The sequence below is a fragment of the Alligator sinensis genome, unplaced genomic scaffold (assembly GCF_000455745.1).
Source record: "Alligator sinensis unplaced genomic scaffold, ASM45574v1 scaffold442_1, whole genome shotgun sequence".
NCBI lineage: Eukaryota > Metazoa > Chordata > Crocodylia > Alligatoridae > Alligator > Alligator sinensis.
In genome coordinates, this window is record NW_005841829.1 from 8,302,052 (window position 1) to 8,324,765 (window position 22,714).

At 40.5% G+C, this 22,714-nt stretch overlaps 1 protein-coding gene across 1 annotated transcript in view; it reads left to right on the forward strand.

Annotated features, from left to right (window-relative positions):
* The window catches only part of NELL1 (neural EGFL like 1), a 537,948-nt gene that overhangs the window by 247,527 nt on the left and 267,707 nt on the right, over positions 1 to 22,714 (forward strand). The window contains exon 13 of the mRNA XM_025199761.1: positions 18,720 to 18,845. Coding sequence (XP_025055546.1) covers positions 18,720 to 18,845 — 126 coding nt within the window. The remainder of the gene's footprint in view (positions 1 to 18,719; positions 18,846 to 22,714) is intronic.

A 22,714-nucleotide genomic window follows, 5' to 3' on the forward strand; every position in this document is an offset into this window, starting at 1 on the left:
TTCTAGTTTTTTGTATGTCTTCTTGTCTCAGACCAACACGGCTACCAAGTACACCCCTTATGCTTCTAATCACTTTCAGTTGCCCGTAAAGCATTCCTATTACTGGTATGCTGTTTGTAACACATAGTGGTCAGAAGTGGTCAGAGTGGGTCTGATTTGGCACAGCCATCCAGCTTGAAAGTGATCTAACATCCACCCTGAAGCTATACTCTGTTGCAGTACATTTTTTATTAACATTACTTTTATTAAATTAGCTAAAATCTTTTAATATCAAAATCTTTTGTTGGACATTCCCTTGCATCCTTTACATACATTACATGCATAGTTTCATTTTTAAAATGTACAAGCTTAACAAAATTATATACTTCTGCTGTTTTGTGATAATTGATGATAAAATGTTTTATATTTTCCAAGAGAGGGTAGAGAATGCTACTAACTAAACCTCAGGAATCCTTTGTCGTGGAAACACACGCAGCATACTTTTGGGTCAGGTCAGCAGAAGCTTTTATTCAAAAGAAACTACAGCTGTAGGGGGGACTCCAAAGTGACATGGATTTCGCAAGCACTTGGAAGGGGTCCCCCCCAAGAGCAAAATCAGGAGGCTTATATACTTTTTAACAGTTGCTTACAACTCACGTGATCATATAGTGAAATTAGCATGAAAAGCGGCTATAATATTACTTCATTATTTCTTTGCTGTAATCAGGATGGGAACTAATGGGGGAGGCGAGGTTAGTTCACAAACCTCCTTCTTGCACCTGCAAATCAGAGTTGTACATACTTTTTGCTATCTTCAAGGCCGCGGTGAGCGAAGCAGTTGCAGAGGAGTTACAAAGAACAAACACTTTCTCTTATCTGTTCTACTATACAGAGCCAGCAATTCTCCACAAAGCGGTTATGTCATCTTATAACTAAAATAGTCAAAGTTTAAGGCATATATTTTTTCTGATTCCACATTAGTAATAACCATAACCTTAATTGGTACAAGAGACAAATTATTATTTTAAAATATAAAAACAGGATTTTATTTTGCTGAAGTGGTTGTTTTTATACATTACAGACTAAATGAACAGTGTGCATGGATTTAGAAATTCATAAACTAGGGTTTCAAGCCCTGGCCCATGGATCAGATCTTTCCTGCGTGGCTGTCATCTACTGGTCTGAAAATTTGGTGGCATGGTGGTAAATTTGGAAAATTTGGTGGTAACTTTAATTGCTTCTCCCCTCTCCCCTGCTGCCAAATTTCCAAACCTGTGTGGAGCCTTGTGGGCTGGATAGCTGGACACTGATTGGGTATTTGGGACTTTACTGGGCCCAGACCCAGCTTATGGGGGAAGTGCAGGGCCTAATCCTGGTATGCAGGGCTAGGTGGAAGCAGCATGGGGCACCATGGCCTGATCCAAGTCTAGGAACCAATCCTAGTGTCCAGGGACTGGTTGGGGGTGGCATGGGGCACCAGGGCCTAAGCAAGGACAGCATGGGGTATTAGAGCCCAATTCTGACATGTGGGGTTGGCATGGGCGATGATCCTAGCATTCAGTGACTGGGTGGAGGTGGCATGGAGAGTCAGGGCCTGATCCCAGTGTGCGGGGCCAGGCAGGGGTGGTGTGATGCTCAGTCTGGGTGTCCAGGCACCTGCCACAGTGGTACAGGGTCCAGTCTGGCCCATGCGTTGGCCTCATGCCACTCATCTGGCCCATGGAGCCAAAAGATTGAACACTGCTGACATAAACAATAAGAACTAGATTGTGCCACAGGAGAGTAAGAGGTCAGAGTAAGACATATAGCATGCTACTCTGCAATTTCAGACATCACAAGAAAGGTGTTGTAGCTCATTGATCTCTAATTCTGTTACATATGTGTCTCACACCCCACATTTTTGGAAAAGTAATGTTGGTGGCTATTATGTCCATAGTGGGTAGCAAGCTCCACTCATTCCTTGCTTCCCCATTATCTAAACTTGGCTTACCTTTGACTTCTCTATCACTATTTAATACTACCCTTGGCATGCAGGTGGAGGGAATGGGTGCACAGACTGAGGCACAATTCTTGCTTGATGGAGGTAATAGGTAGTTCTGTGTATGTGAGGAAGAAAATTAGATCCACAAATCCCCAAGTAGATTGAGGGCTAACTGTACCTATGTTACTATTCTGAAGATTTACAATATGCCTTATATTCCTGGTCAGTAGTAACTGAAGAATGCTACCCTTTCCCTAGCAGTACAGTGGTCTCCACAAAATACCAAAATAGGAACTGCAGAAGAAGACCAGGGGGGAAATAATACTGTTTTAATTAAGTTTATTTATGTGAATAGCTGTTAGATATTTCTGGAGTACATCAGCCCTCACTGACAGAGGGCATGCTTGGACCCCAAACTGCCATAGAGCCTAGTTAACGTGGAATATTAACACTTATTTAATGGGACCCATCAGGTGAAAATTAGTAAATCAACTGGCATCTTAAGTTAACTGCTATGATTTTTGCCCCTTTCCCAAGGAAGCTGGTACAAGGTTCACTTATACTAGCGGTTAGGTTTCTACCATGTAATTAATAAATAACATTTGCTAATACATTCTGGATTTTGTAGCAGAGCTGTATGATTGGACAGACACTTTGACAAATAACCAAACTGAAAGATGTGAGTGATGGTTTGTGGTAAGAGCTTGAACGGATGCAGAGAATCCAGGAACTCTCCATGGTCTTGATGAAAGTCATAAATAGGAAAGATAGGGCACAATAAATGTGTACAAAAGTAGGATGATATTTTTTCATTAATAGCATACTGCTTTGTACCACACATGTTGGTCATTCAGTGAATGAATTATTTCAGTAGCAAAGTGATGGGGCATTAATTTTGTCTGGGCTGCTATTAATGTATCTCATTTCTCATTTGTTACAAAGGTATATATTAGATGTGATTACAAGGTGCAGTGTCTGATTCTTCAGGGACTGTAGATACTCTTAGGCATGGTAAAGACAAAAAAAATCACAGCTTTCATCAGCATTTAATTTTTCAGAGATAGAGTCCTTCAAAATGCCAGAGTAAAAGGTTGCTGAGGGCACAGGGATTCTAGATCAATTAAATGGGTAGCCTGCTACAATATATCATTTGAAGATAGCATCTATGTGGATTTGAAAGAGTAAGCTAGTCAATATCACAGGACATAGATAGAAGGACACAGACTGGGTAAGAGTATTAGAGATAAAAATAGATCAGCAAAACAAAAATCGTGGGGGATGGTACAAGATAAATGCTTATGGTGCCAGGTATTTCAATGTAATTGCTCTGGGTATAGTGGTTCAAGGAAAGAATTATTCATTTTGAACACAGGAATACATTGTTGATCCTGAGCCATTAGTAAAATCACATATAAAGGATGCAGAAGGTAAAGTATCAGCTAAATGAAAATGGATATAATTATTTTAATATGTGACTTGCCTACCTAATACAGGTGAATGAAAGAGCTTAAAACTTTGAATAGCAATCCTTTGAAATCTATGAGAAATATTTACAGGGTTTAACACAAAATGACAAATTAGGATGTAAAACTATTAGATAAGTATTGTAAGGGGTTTAACCATCTACAATATTTATTTGGTAGCTGCTTATTGAGATACAAAAAGCAAGTTCCAGAAAAAGCATCAAAAGGCTAAAGCAGGCAAGGCTGGAGAGGTCCTGTGCATAATCAGAAAATCAGAGGTAGTCCTTCTGGAGAATGCAGCTAGATTTGTAAGAGAGGTGATTATACAGGTTTGTTTTCTAATAGGTTACAATATATTTAGGAGCAGTAACATGGTTATTTTTTATCTAAGGCAGACTTATATAATGGAAATTCTTGTAGCCAATTGTGAAGTAGCTAGATTTACAATATCTGAAACCTAAAGACCCTGTGAAGAAGAGAAATGGCAGAAAGAGTGATAATAAAATGCTAAGGGAGAGTAGTCCAGTTAGATTTATTAGATATAACTCTTACTACTTCTATTCCTGTGGTAATTTGTTGTAATTTATATCCAAAGTTCTAGCCAAGGAAAGGCAGTTAACTCCCTCTGTGTTCAGGACTGGCAAATTGCACTGCACTGATGAACACCATTTACGTAATTGAAAAAGTCTTTATAGACTGTTCACATTTTTGTTGACCTTACTATATTAATTCATTGTAGGAGGATGGAGCAGGTCAGAAACATTTAATCAATTTCAAGGTTTCATCAAGGGAATAAAACATAATAGTTTCAATATGTTGTTTGGATTCTTTAGAGCCCTCAGTTGGCCAGATCAATGCCTTCCCTTTGCTTACCCTGCAGCAGCAACTACAGATGATTGGTACATTTCAGCTAACAATTTACAGGACTCAGCTTATCAAATCATGGTTAGTAGAAGACAGTTGGCTTCGTAGCACTAGAGATCAAATGAGCCCTAAACTATTTGCCTTTAGGAACCGTAGTAGGTGGATATCCAACGTTGGTAACGTGACTTGACTTTCCTTCCTTCACAGTTGGCAGATTTCCAAACTTTTTACATATTTGAGTAGGATCTGCAAGGTACCTTGAATGGAGTTTTGCAGAATGCCCTGCTCCTTCTGCAGGGTGAAAAGAAACAGCCATTTTCCCATTATTGAGAATTATGCCACTTCTGATGAAATGTCAGAATGTCTTTATTGAACTTGCACAGGAAGTATGCCACAATCCATGGCCCAGAATTTGCCATGTTTCCAAGACTCACCTTGGAGCTCTTTGCTCTCATTAAATATATATATAGGACATTTTATTAGTATTGGGAAGGCTGAGATTTAGATAACCATGGTCTGTTTTAAACTGTGACTGACATGTACAAATGTAGGTATTTCCTAATTTTGGAACAAATGTATAAGGAACATTAGTATATTCTACAGAAGCATGTCTCTGCTTTTGGAAAGCAACCATTTTGGGTCACTTTTTTAAAGACAGGCTAGCAACTAATGGCAGTATGGAACAGGTGCCACACAAGCATGTTTGTATCCTTATTAAAATATATATTTTTAAATTGATCCGTAGTCTGAGTTGATCTTTCGTTCTTTGAGTTATTTTTTTCTTATAAATCCATCCCTTTTTCTTATTACCCTCTCCTTGGCAATGATGTTAAGAGTGTTACTTTACCTACAGATGGAGGCAAGTGCACATAGGCAAATTCCCACCACTTCATTAATTAGTTCTGCTTTGACTGAAACCACGACGGTTAGGCATTCCACTAAGCCACCTTTTGAGTGTTATCAGAAAAGACAACTTTTTCTGCCAGTAATGAGCCTTGGTTCTATAAGGTGCTGAGAACCTACAACTCCTATTCCTAACAGACCAAATCTAAGTTAAAACTGTATAAGTTGGGAACAACTTCATTTTAGTTCATGGATGTAAGAAAACCAATAGGATAAGTTATTTCCTATTGCTGAAGAGAGCTTGTCACCTCTGAGAGAGACAAAAATGCCTTTTGTACTCTCTCAGGGCTGATGTGTAGATTCAGGTAGTCCTTGTTTAACCTGCAGCAGCTTCCAGGGTTCCTAAGCTTAGGTTTGTAAGGCAAACTTGGCTAGTTCCCCTACTGCCAGTCATCCCTGTTTCTGCTGGTAGTTATGAGTGCTGATGTTATAAGGAGGCCTTATATCAACCCTATGCCTTCCAAGGCTGTGCACAGACATTCAGTTTCTCCTGGGAGAATCATTGGTCTCTCAGGAGAAACTACAAGTATAGAGACAGTCAGGATTTTTCTGACATAATAAAAATGGTTGTTCCAAGAGAAAAATAACCTGGGAACAATCAGGGTTAAATCACTTTCATGTTCAGACTCTGAGTGGTCTGGATCAACTAATCAGGGCTGCCCTGTGCACTGCTGCTATACTGTTGAAGGAGCCTGCAGAACATGCTGAGATGTATGCAGAGGGAGCTTCTGGCTGCAAGCTCTCTGCTGTTCAAGAATTTGACATTCAAATGCCCATCCAGGCATCTACAGGTATTTTTTTCTATCATAAGAACAAACCTGGAACAATTTTCCAGATTATTTGAGTGTGTGTATATAGCCCAAGAGTCTGCCATTGCAAAAGTGCTTCACTAGGGCTGTGGTCTTCTGGGGTTCAGGCTGATATACTCTGGTTGGCCAGTGCTGAGCAGCAAGAGCATGCCTGATGGTGGGAGCCATTAACTAGAGTAGGAGTTTATAATGCTCATTACCTTGCAGATCCAAGCTGATGAGAGAGTAGTTCTCTTATTACATACCCTTCTTAATATTAGTGTAGATGACAATTAAATGGTGGCTTTGAAGAGATAGATATACTTCCACAAATACCCCTGGCTAAATAACTTGCTGTGCTCTCCTGCCTTCTAAGCAAATACATCAAGCATACTTTCAAAGAATAATTTGAAATAAATAAATAAAAGCCTGAGTAACCCTGGCTAGAAACAATGGGAATTTCAGTTTTCTTCTAATCATCAGAGAGAGTGGTGATATTTTCAATATATAAGAAATAGTTTGGATTTCTTCAAAACACTTGCTATGGCATGTTTGAGCAAATGAATGAGCCGCTGCCATTAGCCACAACCCGTTCCCCCAAACTCTTCCATTCTGCCTTGGATGGTTATTTTTAATCTGCATTCTCAAAGCTGTATTATCATATGTGAATTTTGACTGCATATTTTTAAAAATAATTTATTTGTAACTGTCAGAGATGCCTTATGAATAAGTTATCAGCCATCCCTGAGAGCTATAGCAGTAAAGTCTTTTTTAACAAAATAATATTTATAATACTATGAATATTTTCCATTAATGTGTTTATCAGATGATTGGAGCCATTCACTTGTGGATAAGAAAGTAGCCCCTTTTCATTACAAAAAGAGAAAAAGAAAACATATTACTTGATTTAAAAAAGTACTAATACAGAAAAGGCAGCATTCCAAGTAATTTTAATTATTTTTTACCACAACAAGTTCAATTTATAACCCCTTATCATGCTAAGAGATCTTAGGGCACTTCAAAAAATACACAGACATTTAATAATAGATCCTACATTACCAAGCTAATGATAGAAATAAAAAAACCGTTTCAGGCTGGACATAAGGAAGAATTTCTTTACTATCCGAGCCCCCAAGGTCTGGAACAGCCTGCCACCGGAGGTGGTTCAAGCACCTACATTGAACACCTTCAAGAGCAAACTGGATGCTTATCTTGCTGGGATACTATGACCCCAGCTGACTTCCTGCCCTTTGGGCAGGGGGTTGGACTTGATGATCTTCCGAGGTCCCTTCCAGCCCTAATGTCTGTGAAATCTATGAAATCTATGAAATGGCTGTTTTTGGGGTGCTTCTAATCGTAACTGAGGGAGCAAATAGTTTAGGAATATCAGAAGACTTCTATCCATCTGAATGGCAACCGATCGGCTACAAGAGTGAGCACCTGCACTAAATATAACCACAAGGTAAAAGACTTCAGCTCCAGCAGCTAAAAAATGATCCTTTATACTTTAGAAATTGCTGTCATAAAGGACCCTTTGTACCAGTTGTTAAAGCATGTTTTTGTTTATGTGCCTGGAAAGTAGCACGGTAGAAAATAGGAAGGAGTGGGTCTTCCAAATTAAACTTCCCATTTCTGCTCTTGACACGCATATATTTTGGAATTATGCATTTTCATTGGGTATAAATAGGATCCTGTAGTTGGGATTAAATATAACACAGTGCCAGCCTGAAGTACTGGAAATGTTAGAACTTTTCCTGTAGGTGGGATGCTCCCTACCAGGCTCAGGTCTGGGGGACTTTGCATCAGTTGAATTCTAACAGGAGCTGGAATTAGAACGATTGGCAGATCCAGTTGATCAGTGCACCTACAATCAGAACTCCTCAAGGACTGCACTATCAAACCCTTGCTATACTTAAGATATATCAATGACATCTTCATCATTTTGGACTGAAAACCTGCAATCTATGATTGAGTTCCATCAGAAATTCAATAATCATCACCCATCCATCTGACTATTTCTTGAATACTCCAGCACCAGCATCTCCTTTTTAAGCATGATGATCAATATCCATAATGGTAAAATGCAGACCACTTTATACAAGAAAGCCACAGACCAACATACATATCTGCACAGAACCAGCAATCATCCTAAACACACAAAGAAAACTGTGATATACAGCCAAGCCCTCAGATACCACCAAATTTGCACTGAGGAGAACACCCAGGATTGGCACCTCACAAATCTCAAAAAGGCTTTCACTCAAGAAGGACACTCCTCCAGAGAAATAGATTGCACATCTGAAAGAACCAGCTGGATACTATGTGAAGAATTACTGTAGTACAGAAGGAAAAAAGGAAAACGCCCACGAATCACACACCACTGGTTATGACATATCACCCCTTCCTCAAACCTATACAGAAATTCCTTAAACAGTTGCAACCCATATAGAAGACGACCCAATTCTTAAAAACATCTTTCCAGAACCACCCATCTTAGCTTTCAAACAAGCATGGAACCTTGCCAGCCTCATCACCAGAAGCAAACTTCCTGTGGCCCAAATGGATCCAAATGGATCCAGACCATGCCATGACAAGAAATGTAAAACCTGTCAGGACATCTCCATCACCCCCACAATTATTACACCCCATAACAGAACTATCACCATTCCTGGATCTTACAGCTGCACCTCCAGAAATGTAATATATCTCATCCAGTGCACTAAATGCCTTGATGGAAAACGTAAGAGAAATCAAACAACTGCGCACCAGAATGAACACACACCAGAAGTCTATGAAAGACAGGAATACCCAATTACCTGTGGGAGCACATTTCTCACAAGAAAACCACTCTCTCTCCAATCTCACAGTTGTATCGGCAAAGGGAATTTACAAAACACTTTTTCATAGCCGAGCCTATGAACTTCTGGATACAAAAAAATCATGAACTAAATATAAGCATTGGCTTTATGACACATTATAACCTGCCTAACATCTGACTCCCCCCAGGTACCTCTCCTCTGTTCGCCAGTTGCATTCATTCCCCTTTCCATCTCCCTTACCCCACCTGCCCCCGTCTCTCACCAACTGACTCTTCAATTAACATCTTCACTGACTGGCTTTCTTGTACATGCATACCACCCTCTGGCCTCTTTACTATTCAGTCCATTCAGGAAGAGCACAGAACAACTGCAGATGTGTCCTTAGCCTGAAGAAGGGTATTTAAACCTGAAAACTTGCTAAGTTTGCCAGTCTTTAGTTTGTAATCATCATGTGATCCTGTCAGAGTGCTGGCTATGATACAGATCATTCATTGTTGTGCACGAAAGTCAGATTGTATCCCAGGAAATTGTACAATAGCAAGAAACTCTCCTTACTTCAAATAAATGCCATGTGACTAAAAGCCGAAGACAGTCTCAATTAATTAAAACTCTCTCTGGGGCTCTATCATTTCCTAGCCCATGTAATACTGCTGTGGAGAAATGGGTTCAGCTCAAAGGAGCCATCTATCAAACTGCATTGGACCCTTGTGGTACCTGGCATCACCATTCAAATGATTAGTTTGATGAGAATTCATCTGAAATGATCCTGCTCCTAGAAAAGAAATGGTCAGCTCTCCTTGAATGTAAGTGTGACCCTAGTCACTCCAACTTGCAGGCACTTTGAGAGATCCAGCTAAAGGTCAAATGTACAGTGAGACAGTATGCAAATGATTATTGGCTACAGCTGTGTGAAAGTATCCAAAAAGCTGTTGACCTAAGTGACATGCAAGCAATGTATGGGGGCATCAGGAAAGCTTTTGGGCCTGTTCCAAGGAAGACCGCCCTTTTAAAATCCTCCACAGGTGAAGTCATCAATGATCACAATAAGCAGATGGCTCGATGGGTTGACCACTGCTTAGAACTCTACTTTTGTGAAAATGTGGTCCATGGCTCTACTTTTGATGCACTTGAAGACCTCTGAACCCTGACAGCACTTGACCATGAACCTACTATAGACAGAGTAGAAAAAGCCATTGATCAATTTGCTTGTGATAAAGCCCCAGGTGTGGATTGCATACTGGCTGAAGTTGTTAAGTGTGGGAAATCCTTCTTCCTCCTCCATCTTCATGAATTAATATGTATGTATTGGAGAGAAGGTGAAGCTTCTCAAGATATAAAGGATGCAAGCAGGGCCATACCTGAGGGGGCAGGGGCAATCAGGGCAACTGCCTAGGGCCCCACGCTTTGGAGCCCCCACGAAGCTGAGTGGAGTAGCCGTGGCCCCTCCTGAAGGGCCCACCCAGTGCTGGCAACTCTGCACTGCCACTGCCGGCTTCTCATCCAGCCCCCCCCCCCCCCCCCCCCCCCTTCACTGCTGCTGCTGGCTTCTTCACTTCTGGGCCTCACACCCTGCTAGGGCCGACTCTGGATGCAAGCATAGTCACTCTGTACAAAAACAAAGGTGATATTAGTGACTTCAGTAACTATCACAGTATATACTTACTATACATCACTGGGAAGCTGTTCATCAAAGTCGTACTGCTAAGACTGCAGACCCTTGCAGACAGAATCTACCCTGGGTCTCAATGTGGTTTCAGATCTGGTAGATCACCAGTGGATATGGTATTCTCCTTGAGATGGCTACAAGAAAGGTACCATAAACAAAGGAAATCTCTGTACATAGCATTTGTCAATTTCATCAAAGCGTTTGATTTTTTCAGCAGAGATGGTTTGTTCCGAATCCTGAAAAAGATTGGCTGCCCTCCTACGCTCCTGAGCATCATGAAGTCCTTCCACACTGGTATATATGGAACAGTGCAGTTTGATGGGCCACATTTGGAAGAATTTGAAATCAAGAGTGGTGTCCAACAGGGTTATGTCCCAGCTCTGACAATTTTTGGAATTTTCTTCTCTGTCCTACTCAAATATGCATTCAGTTGCTCTTCAGAAGATATATGCCTTTGGACAAGATCTGATGCAGAAACTCTTTAACCTCACTCATCTCAAAGCAAAAACTAAAACCTGAGAGAGTTCTTGTCTGTGAAATGCTCTTTGCCAATGACATACCAGTTGTTAATCATAAAGAAGCAGGGCTGCAAATTCTCATGGATCACTTTTCTCGTGTTTGTGATGATTTTGGTCTGACCATTAGCCTAAAGAAGACAATAGTCATGGGTCAACAAGTTGACCATCCTCCTGATGAAAGCCTGGAAGTGGTTGAGAAGTTCACTTACTTGGGCTCCATTGTCTCGGAAAATCTTGGCTTGGAAGCTGAACTTAACACTTGCATTTGAAAGGCAAGCAATGCCATGGCTATATTTCAAAAGAGAGTTTGTAAAAAACAGAGCACTTGCTTTTTCAACAAAGATGCCCTTCTACAGCCCTTGTGTACTTAGCTCTTTAATGTACGACAGTGAAACATGGACTCTTTATGCCAAGGAAGAAGGAAAACTGAACAGTTTCCATCTTTGTCTGTCATATCATGGGCGTAACATGGCATAAAAACATCTCCAACTTTGTTGTTCTGGAATGGACCTAGATACCCTGTATGTTCATTCTCCTAAGACAGAGATGCCTCTGTTGATTAGGACATGTGAATCATATGAGCAATGGCTGAATCCCCAAGGACATACTCTACTGTGAACTGGCCACTGGCAAACATCAATATGGATGTCCCAAACTCTGTTTTGTTGATGTCTGCAAGAAAAAACTTGTGAGAGCCATGCATCGATGGCCAACACTGGGAATCAATCGCTTCAGATTGCTGCGAGTGGAATACTGCCATGAAGCAGGGCCTACATCACTTCAAGATAGAGAGGGTCAGTAATGAGATAGAGAAGAAGCATCAGAGGCAGGCAGGGCAAGATGGTACTCACTATGCTGGCACAAGCTCAACTGAGTTTGTATGTCCAACTTGCTGGAGGGTCTGCTTGTTATGCATTGGACTCCTCAGCCACTCAAGAAGCTGTGGTGGTACCCAGTAACCCACCAAAAGCACAATCTCCATGGTCTCCTGAGACCAATAGCTGCCAATAAACATGACTGGACAAATCATAAAATTGGCTTAAACAACCAAAACATTTTTTTCTTCATGAGAGAATTGGGTTGCACAAAATGGCTGCAATTTAAGATGAGATATGGTAGCATATGATTTCAAATGAAACATCCAGTAGGTTTGGAGGATTTGTTTTTAATGATGGTATTTGATTCTAAAATTGAAGCCAGCACATAGAGAGATCGTACATAGATTTTAAAAAAATCACCTACTGGCATGCTGGAATATTTATTTTTATACATTTGTGTTATTGCCTCCCATTAGATTTGTGCTAGAATCGCAAATAACTGGTAATGATGTTAACCCTTTCCAAGAAAGTTATTTTAAAACACATACAGTTTCTGGCAGTCGTTTAAATTGTTTTGCCTTCAAGGTTATTCTCACAGGCTGCATATTTTTATGACCCCAACAGGCCTGATGATAGGTGTGAAACGTCCCATCATTTCATGAGGGAAAGCAGGTACTTAAAAAGAGGATCTAAAGAGTTTGATGATTTTTTGGAAGTAGTAACTTTTTTACAGTATAGTGGGGGTGATTAATAATGAACAAAGACCAAGCATGTGCCAGACTCATGTTAGTGACTAGACTACTGATAGAGTTGGCTGAGGACTTGTTTCCCTAGTCCCACTGAGTTGCACAAAAGAAAATCCCTTCTGGTTTGGCCATGCATACTTTCTCATTTTGGGTCTACAAATATATTTAGCATGGGTATTTAATGTGCTAATTTATCTTTCTTGCCTTTCTCTTGGAGCAGGCATGGTTTCTTAGGGGCTTAGTTCAGACTTTGTTTACTTTTTTTCAGTACTTGTGGAGTTGCATAAAATGGTTTTCCTCCAGTTTTATTTCATTCAAATACACTCAAATAATATAAATGAATAAATAGTATAATAATTGTAATTAATTGACTTTTTAATAGGAGTTCCTTTTTCTTTGACACTATAATTTACTCTTGACTCTGACTCTGATATGGACAAAGAGGATGGTACAATGATAAGACAGTTAATTGTCTAGTATATTTTTATTTTTATGTACAAATCGTTTATTATTCATTATCAGGCATCCTGATTTGAGCTATACCAAATTATATTAGCTGAGGTTAGGGTCAGTGCATCTATGCTAATTTTCACCTGCTGGGAATTTGGCCCAAAATATTGTTCTCTTTCTTTTTTGTGTCATTACCTTCATCCTTGAAAGTTCATGAATTATATTAGAAATAGAGGAAATATGGCCTTTACCTGACAGCTATATTGGGAGCATTTTACCTTAGGAGTGCTCTATACAGGCAATGAAGTCTTCTTAAATACCTATTAAGACAATACTTTAAATGTAGTTAAAGGATGGTCTTGTTCTTTTTACCAAACCAAACTATACTTTAATGCAATAATCCTCACTGAAAAGCGGTAGCCCATATGTGTCTTTGTCATTGAACAGAACGAGATTATGCAGATGGAAGTTGCTGATATGTGAAGGATCATTATGCTATGTCAAGTTTAATTTTAAAGGCCATAAGTATACTTTTTAAAAAGAAAAACAAACTACTTCACCAGCCCAGAGAGAAACATAAATCATGTATTTTTATCACCTCAAAAGACCACCAGAAGATGAGCTCTAATATTTCAAATGTGACAAGCAATCTATACGCATGAATCACAATTTGAGTTCCATTACATTCAAGCTGATATATACTATGGTATGGTTTATGGATGTTACTGTAACAATGTTAAGTAAAAACCCAAGACTTTTTGTCATGGATACCTAATCTTACATAAGGTTTTGTAGAGAGTTGTGGACCAACAGTTCTGGACCACTTATCTACAGAACTTATCTGGAAAAATACTCTTACCAATTTGTGACCTCCCATAACTGTCCCCTGTAAAAGAGACGTATGTAGATTAGGCTTAACACTTTTATAGAGGCAGTGGAAAATATAAAATGAAAGTGAACATATGAGAAACAAGAAGAGGCACAGGGAAAGCCTGAGGAAGGGCTTCAGTGGGTGAGCAAAGAGGAAAGAGGATTTATCTCCTCACCTCTTTTGCCAGGGCCAAATTTAGTCCTTTAATCTCTTGAACATTAGGACTAGGGCTGCAAACTAGTGCCGGTAGCTGTCAGTTTACCCATCTATAATCAAAACAGTGCTTAAAGTTGTTAGTATTTCTTATGAGATTCAGCGGGATCGTTGTGCTGCAGAGAGGTGCCACTCAGGATTGTGAATTTAATTTTCACTTCTGGTAGTTTGAGGGGGAGCAAAGGGGGGTGGGTATTCTTTTGATAGTGCTTTCCCTTATAATTAATCAAATGCTAATTAATTCCTTCCTGTTCAAGACTTTTCAATACCTCCATTTTTATTTTCTTGGTCATTGTCCAGTGAATACATCGAGATGGCTAAAGACAAAGATGGCACCATATCAGATTAATTTTTAGGTGAATTCGTTGCTGATTTGAGATCTATGCCTTCTTTTCAGGCATCTTTCCCTTTCCTTTTATGCCAGAAATTATTAGATATTCAAGAACAAAACCTCTCAAAGCTATGAACCAAAAGCCTATCAAAAAGAGGCGGCAAGCAGAGTAGTGTGAACATATCAACACCTGAGCATGTCCCAGGTGGCCCCACTGCACAGTGGTGCGATAAGAAGACATGTAGGAAGATTTTTTTTTTTGCATTTTTCTTTCATATACTGATGCTTTTGACATCTTTATACATTTTATCAAGAGGTTCAGCATCAGAAACATCCAGAATGAAGGAAGTGGATAGATAGCTCAAGGTATTTGTAATGGAATATAGAATCTTTTGCCTTTAGGCTATTATTTCAAATTCAGCGTGTATTGGTAGTGATCAAAAGTCAGTGCCAACTGACAGCTGTTTGGTGGCCAATGTGAAATTATTTAATTAGTGGTCCCTCTAATTCCCAATGGAATGGATGTCCGTAGTGCAGAAACCAGAATGTTTGTTGGCGTGTTTGTTGCAATTTCAGTACAGAGGTTGTGGAAGGTCTGTCTACATTGCAAAACATGGATAGACATTTCTGAGCCAGCTTTAATCTAACTAGTTTTCGTACTGCTAGCGGTGTTGCTATGGAAGCAGCACCAATGGATAACCTCAGCACAGCATCTCAGGTAGGTTTTCTAGCTTGTGTTGGGCTCCTTGTTGCCATGACTAAGCTTAATAACACCCAAACCAGGGAGCTCAAAGCTAGGTTGTATATGTCTACGTGAGCTGCTATGAATAGGAAAGGCCTGTTGTCACAAAGAAAATGGAACTATTTTTCACATTTATGGGCATTCTTCCAAGCCAGATTGAGGCATGTGTGTGATAAGGGTTTGAGAACCTGTCTGCTCTGCACTTTTTTTACAGAGGAAACAGGAGACTTTTATTTTCAGTTATGCTGTCAATTCAGTGTCTATATTGAGCATAACATTCAATAAAAAAAATAACGTGTAAAGAGAATGCAGTAAAAAATAGGCCCAATTGTCCATTCTGTTACACTGGCATGCAGTCACTCTAGAATAATTCTTGGGAAGTCAATAGAGTTTCTTCTTCGTAAAATGAGTGAAAAATCAGTTCCAATCAGTAAAGGTAATTGTTCGTTCCTGAAGTAAAAATAACTTGTATTTTGGAGGAAGAATCGTCTTTAGGTGAGCTTCATGGCATTTAAACAGTTTAGTAAATGGCAGTTTCAGTTCCCTTAATCAAACAACAAAAACTGAGTGCTGGCCTCACATTAGCTGCAATAATCTGCTAATAACAAGTGGAGGCACTGGGCTGAGTCTTCAGCTTTTTTGTTTGTTTCATTTCATTGGAACAATGCAAAGCAAACTTAAGGCTGTTGTCTTTGGGCAGTTGAGGTTTCCTTTGTGTCAGACATTAGCTTAGTGGCACAGAGCCAATGTAGCTAATAAAATTCCACTTACCTTCCTTCTAGTCCTGAACACAGGGTTGTTTCAGAGATTTGGTGTCACAAACCTATATTTTGAGGTATTTGTGGAATGCCATGTATGTTTTCTTGAGCCTGTTTTACTGATAATGGCATGTGTAGTCTGTGTAAGTAGCATCAAGCTGCATTTAGCCTTACTGTCCTTATGTTATATATATTATGATATTTGATATAAATGTATCTCATGTGGTATAATAGAGCTAGGATTGGTTAACATGATTGTGATCTTCAGATATTGCTCACTAAACAATGAGTTTAGTAGCTGGGAGAAGCCTAAATAGCTGAGAGAAGTAATCAGTGAGAATTAGCATCTGACATAGGTAGGCTTAAGGCCAGTTCAATAGATTTGTGTAGATGTTGTCTGTGGCACATGATCCTGGCCCTTACAGACAATGATGAAATTATACCTTTTAGCAGTGGCAACGTGTAGGGGGGGCACCCCCTGAGAGAGCTGGTGCACCAGCAGGGGAGTGGGAGTGCTGGATGTAGGGTGCAACCACTTCTGGGAGTCCTGCAGCTGCTTTCAGGAGCAGCACGGCTATTCATCGGTCGGTATGTTTTGTTGTGGGGGGACCCCCTCCCCTACTCCGGTCGCTGGGGGGGTGGGGGCACATTTCCCCCCCCCCCCCGACTAAGGTGGCACCAGTTACCCATGATCTTGAGAGAAGATACCTACAAGAATTACACCCGAGAACAGGCTACTTGGTGGAGGACATTCCTCACAGTAGGAAAATTAAGTGAGAGAGAGTCTCTTTAGGATATTGGATTAGTAATCTTTGGGCACCTATACATATGCATCAAAGCTGCTCTGATACACTGTAATTATAGCTGCAACGTGGTAATTACTGTGCTCCAACAGACTCCAGCATCACATGTATCAACGTCCCCATGCTCGAAAGTGGCAGCAGGGGTGCTTTAACTAAACCTTGTTTGATGAGCTTTAGTTAAAGCACCCCCACTGCCATTTTTCAGTGTGGGGACGCGGATACACGTGATGCTCCAGGTGTCTTAATCTGAGCGGCCCTTGAAAGCACTCTAAATAAAGTGCCTCTCTCCCCATCTCCCAGAGCATGTGTATAAATGCCCTTTATGTCTGAAAGGATGTAAATAAGAATATAGTCCTGTCTCAGGAGGGCCCACTACATCCTGGGATGCTGGAGGACTTCAGCTTGGGTGGAATAGCTGTGAGACGTGGCCATACCTTAATGGAACAGGAACAAAATTAGGCAAATTAAAAATAATCCTGCGCTGGAGTGGCATAACTTTCATCCGTATAATGAATGCCTTAAGCCATTTAAGGTGGTACCATGCAGTCAACCCTGGGGTTAAGAGCTCCAGAAGTCACCTAAAATTATCATGCAACAAGGCACTGAAACAGGAAGACAAGGGAAGTTTCATGGAGCCCTGTCAGGAAGGTCAGAGGGGGGAGCTATGTTCTAACCTGTTGAGCTGAATTGAAGCTATATTAGGTGTCAGATGCAACATAAAACCATAGTACTGTTTTGATATTTTCATTTGTTGGTTTACTCTTAGATCTCTCTCTATCTCAACAGATGGTTACTGATTTCTTGTGTTTGACCTTCATTTCATAATAAATCCTTTTGTTGTCTTTTACAATCATTGTTGTTAATGGTAGGTGTGATTTCAGAGCATTTGACCATATAGGCAGGCCTCCTCTGAGGAAGAGGGGAATCTATCATTTCTGGGGTATGATTCTTCTAGTTGGCAAAATCTGCTAAGAGCTGGCAAAACCTGATTGAGGTGAATCATTTGAGGTGACTTTGATTAGGGAGGTGACCTTTGAAGCATCTCAGTCTTTTCTCAGTGGTGAAGCAGCAGATGGTAAAAGATGTTTGGGGCTGAAGGGCACCCCTGAAGGTATGGCCTTGGGAGTGTGCCTGGGATCAGGGTGTGTCACACTTACCTAGAGGAGGCATGAAGAAAGGGTGCAGACAGAAGTGCAGCTCCAAGCTGTAACCCAGAAAGATTTTTGCAAAGCGTTCTGAGTTACATTACTCCAGACCGAACAGAAGTTGCTGGATGGTGGGGTGGGTGAATTGGAGCCTCCCACCTTGGGAGGGGGGACTGCAATACACTTGCCCCACACTCTAGGAGGGGATGAAAACCCCCTAGACTGAACTCCCTCTGCACCCTTTCCCCCTTCCATGCTGAAAACGGATAGGCTGGGAGCTCAGCAGACACAAGTTACAGAAGACACTACATTTTGTAACATCTTTATCTGATACCTCATGCAGTGACGGGTCAGATTTTCAACCAATCGGCCATTTTTTAAGCTCTTTGCAGCCATGCACTTGTTTGGTCACAGCTATAAACTGCTTTCTGTGGCCAGATTAGCCAAATATTGTCACTTCTGTCTGCACTTAATGTTCCAGTGATACTGGAAAGACCAGTACCTGAAGCATGCATCACTTGGTTTGTTTATGTGATTACTTTTTTTTTGTTTTAATGCTTTAAACAGGGGAAATATTATGGTGGGGGGAGGCTTGAATATTTCTCAGTTTCCCAAGACTTCACATTTATGGAAATGTCTGTGAACTGTACATTATTGTGCTGCAGGAGTCTTAATGCTTCCTTGATAGTTTTCTACTATAAACTCAGTAGTTTAATATGTGAGTTTAAAATGTGTTGCCTTTTGAGGTTCTTCTTAGGCTTGTAATTGGAATTTCTCTCATCTTATTTCAGTGTTGTGTCACTCTAAGGCATTCAACTCTGACTCTGACTCTGATTCCTGCTAATTCTTTTTTTCCTTCAGATATTGATGAGTGTGCTGCTAAGATGCATTATTGTCACGCCAATACAGTGTGTGTTAACCTGCTGGGCTCATATCGTTGTGACTGTGTTCCAGGATATGTCCGCGTGGATGATTTCTCATGCACAGGTGAGCATTTGGAGTCATAGTAATAGCACTTATGATGTAATATTTCTTTTGTACTGACTGAGTCTGTAAATGATCTCTCTGAAACAAAGGCCCAGTTATAGTTGGTGCTGTCTGTGCAAATCATTGATAAGGTGTGAAGAATAGCCTAGTTAACTCTGGTGCTGTGTCTGAATAGCTCTTTATATATTGATCACTCTCATACTTAGAAAGTTCCTCCTAATCTCAAACCTAAATTTCCCCTGCTGCAGTTTAAAGCCATTGCTTCTACCCCCATCTCCCATGGCTACAGAGGATAGTTTATCTCTGTACCCATAAGGTATTTGAAGATTGTTATCAAATCTCCTTTCAGTCTTCTTTTCTCCACGCTAATGACTGTGTGTGGGCAGAGCATGTACTTCGTCCGTTTTCTGTGGGGTCTCCTATAAATGCCAGGATTTCCTGCAACACACCTGTCACTTAATGCACGTGAACGTGACTCACTCTTTGCTTTGGACTTGTGTAATTTTGATCCAGATGGGCAGAGGAGGGATTGACATATTTTTGGGTGAGTAGGAGGATGCTCAGTGGTTTGAATTATTCCTGGAGGCATGGCTTAATGAACAAAGTACAGGTGATATTGCCCAGGATGCAAAATTGCAAACTAATTATGTAGCTCCTATAAAATGCGGATTAAAACTTTATCCCACTGTCCTGAATGCTTTGGAGGGTATATATGCCACCAATATATCAATCAAAATTATTTTGAGAATTTGATAATTTTATTGAGAGTATTTTTTGTATCCTTTCCTGTGTAAAATAAGTGGCCTTTAGTCCTCTTTAGTCCTTCTCTACATGTCTTCAAAGAAGCATGAAGTTATTAGCAAATTAACTCACTCTAAGCAGTACCTATAAAACGACCTAAAACAATGTTACAAATATAAAACTACTACGTCAAAAATTCTTGCCATCTGATGTTTCTGAACATTCTAGGATAGAAAAAAGACTTTTATAACAATATATAACACAGTTATAGATGTAGACATAGTATATGTGTGTGTGTATTTACATATGATTTTCTTAAGCATGTGCTTGTCTGACAGCCTGAAAAATAATAGGGTTAATGCTGGGACTTCATGTTTGTAAGTGTTTCTGGGACTATGATGCAGATTATTTAAGAACAGAGAAGAAATACAATAGCTTTGATGTCTAAAGTTACTAATTTTTAATACTTGTCAGCAAAATCAGTCCTCAAGTCTTAAGGAAATTTAGACGGGTCCTATTTCTACTTTTAAGTCTTAAGGAAGTTTTGTTAGCAGTCTTTAAAATAATACATTTGGAATGTGAGGGAAGCTCCTAAAATGCTTCATTTTGTCCACAACTAAATTGATAGCCTCCTTCAGTGGGGCCTTGTTCAAAGCTGTTTTCAGAACCCTTTTGGTATGCTGCAGTCTGATAGAAGAAGGCTAGCTTTGGGCAGGTTTTTTTAAATGGAAATATGTAAGCTTAACACGACCCCAGATTTAGGATTGTATTGGGTTGTCTGTTTTCTCAAATGGAAAGATAGCCAAGAAGCGTAAATATTAGAGGCATTATTCCATGCTGGAAATCATGTTGTAATGTGTGCATTATCATAGGAGAAGTCATGGGGAATATCTGTTCTTCTGATGACAGTGTATCTTACTGTTATACCTGACTACATGTAGCTTATGAAATGCTTCAGAGGAAACCTGCGCACCTTTTGAGAGAGGATGATAGTGAACAACTGACCTCCAATTGTGCATCTAAATCACTTTCTATACCTTGCAACTGCACCAAGTTTTTCTTGATCTCTTTTAAACCTCTACGAAGAAAAAATCTCAAATGCTGAATTCCATGGGAGGTGTTTCTTTAACCTTACACACTGAGTGTGGTAGTCACTTTTTATAATGATAGTAAAATATCTTTGATCATCTGACACTTGCTTTCCAGATAGTCACTACTAATTCCTTAATGTTCCTTTCCTTCCAGCAAGACAGTTTCATTAGGCATGTTAACAGGTTAGCAAGCAGGGTAGTTGTTATGTACAACAAACGTGTGAAACAATAAGACACAGTGCTTGACAATAATGAGTCACATGCTCAGACAGAAACACACACAAAATAAAAAAAACCTGTAAAAATTGGAAAGAATGGAAATGAGTGAGATAACAAATAGTTTTGGCAGTTTTCATTACTTTACTGAAACATTTTCTCTTCTGGCATCAAGGGTACAAAAAGGTCCATATTAAATATATTTGAGCTTGGGTGCATTGGCCATTTATAACTAGAAATAATGTCATTATAATAAATGCATTTAAATTAAATATTGCACAATACAGGAAATAACCTTTTATTATTACTTTGCTTTAAAAAGGGAAAAAAAATGTGCCTGTAACTTAGAATATTCCTGTAACAAATCCATAGCTTATCCTTCATTCATTACTATCCATCTCCTTATAAATATCATTAAATTAATCAGTTACCAACCTGTTCATTAGTATGCCTAGTTATTGGGTCAAAGCAAGTGGAAAAATATGAAGTGGTTTTAGTGAGCTGTGTTGTTTGGGGCAAACTCCTGAAAATCTTACTTATCAAATTGCTTCAGTGCTTGCACTTGTTTGTGAAACGAGACTCTCTTTGGGCATGGAGATGTGCCTGAGTTTTTTTTACATATTATATTCCAAGACTTGGAAAAGGTCTTTGATACATCATAAGTTGTACTCCATGGGCACGTCCACACATGCAAGCACGTGCTCTTGCAGCAGCTCAAATAGGAGTGGTGCAAATTTGAGCTGGGGCTTTTTGTCTCCGCACACATGCTTAGACATGCACTTTGTTGTGGAGTAAATTGTGCCACTTGGGGCAAAATAACCCTGCCTGGCTCCTCCCAGATCTGCAGCCAGGGGGAACTAGAGCCTGGGGCCAGCACCTATGCTGTCCCCAGCAGTATAAAAAGCAGCCCTGTCCTGGCCCCAGCAGTACAAAATCCTGCCCTGGCAAGCAGCTCAGGGCTACTCACTCTCAGGAGCTTCTGGGGCCTAGCCAATTGGTACCTGGGAACACTACCCCTTGTACCAGCTGGACTGCTGCAGCAGCATCCCAAATCCATTTTTAAAAACACTGCAAAATCCATGCTCTTTCACAGTTAAAACAAAAAACCACTCTACACACACACACACACACACACACACACACACACACACACATATCTATAGAGAGAGAGACAGTGATCAGTTGGGTAATGCTTTATTGGTATATTTACAATGTTAAAGCAATTTGGAAGCCTACCAGTGTCTCTATCATCATGAAAAAATAAATTCTAAATACCTATATGTGTTGATGTGTGCTTTTGGTTTTCTTCACACATGATGCGTGTGTGATGGGGGAATGTGGTGTTTGCAGGAAGGGGGTGAGAAAGGATGTGGGGGAAGGTGGGTGGGTGTGTGTGGAGGGATGTGGGAAGGATTTGGTCCAGGCAGAACAAGCAGCCCCAGACTCCACGTGGTCCCTGCGCATTGGGCCAGGCCAGGCTGGGCTGCAGATTGCTTGTTGCGAGGACCACGTGGAGCCAAGCCGGGTCATGCCGGCCCTGGGGCTGCTCATGCTGCTTGGGCTGGGTCCTGCTGCTATAGGAAGGACCCGGCTGGATGGCAGGACCTGGTGCATGCCGTGCCTGGTCCTGTCACCATGGGCCGGGCCCCAGGGCCGACTCCCGCCTCTGCCCCTTGTGCCTGCGGGGGGGTGAGGACCTGGCTCATTCCCATGTGGCTCTCTAGCCCAGCTTTGCACTGGATCGGGTCGCAGGGCTCCGGGAGGTGTGGCTTCTGTGCATGCCTCCAGAGCCATGTGACCTGCTCCAGTGCAAAGCCCCTT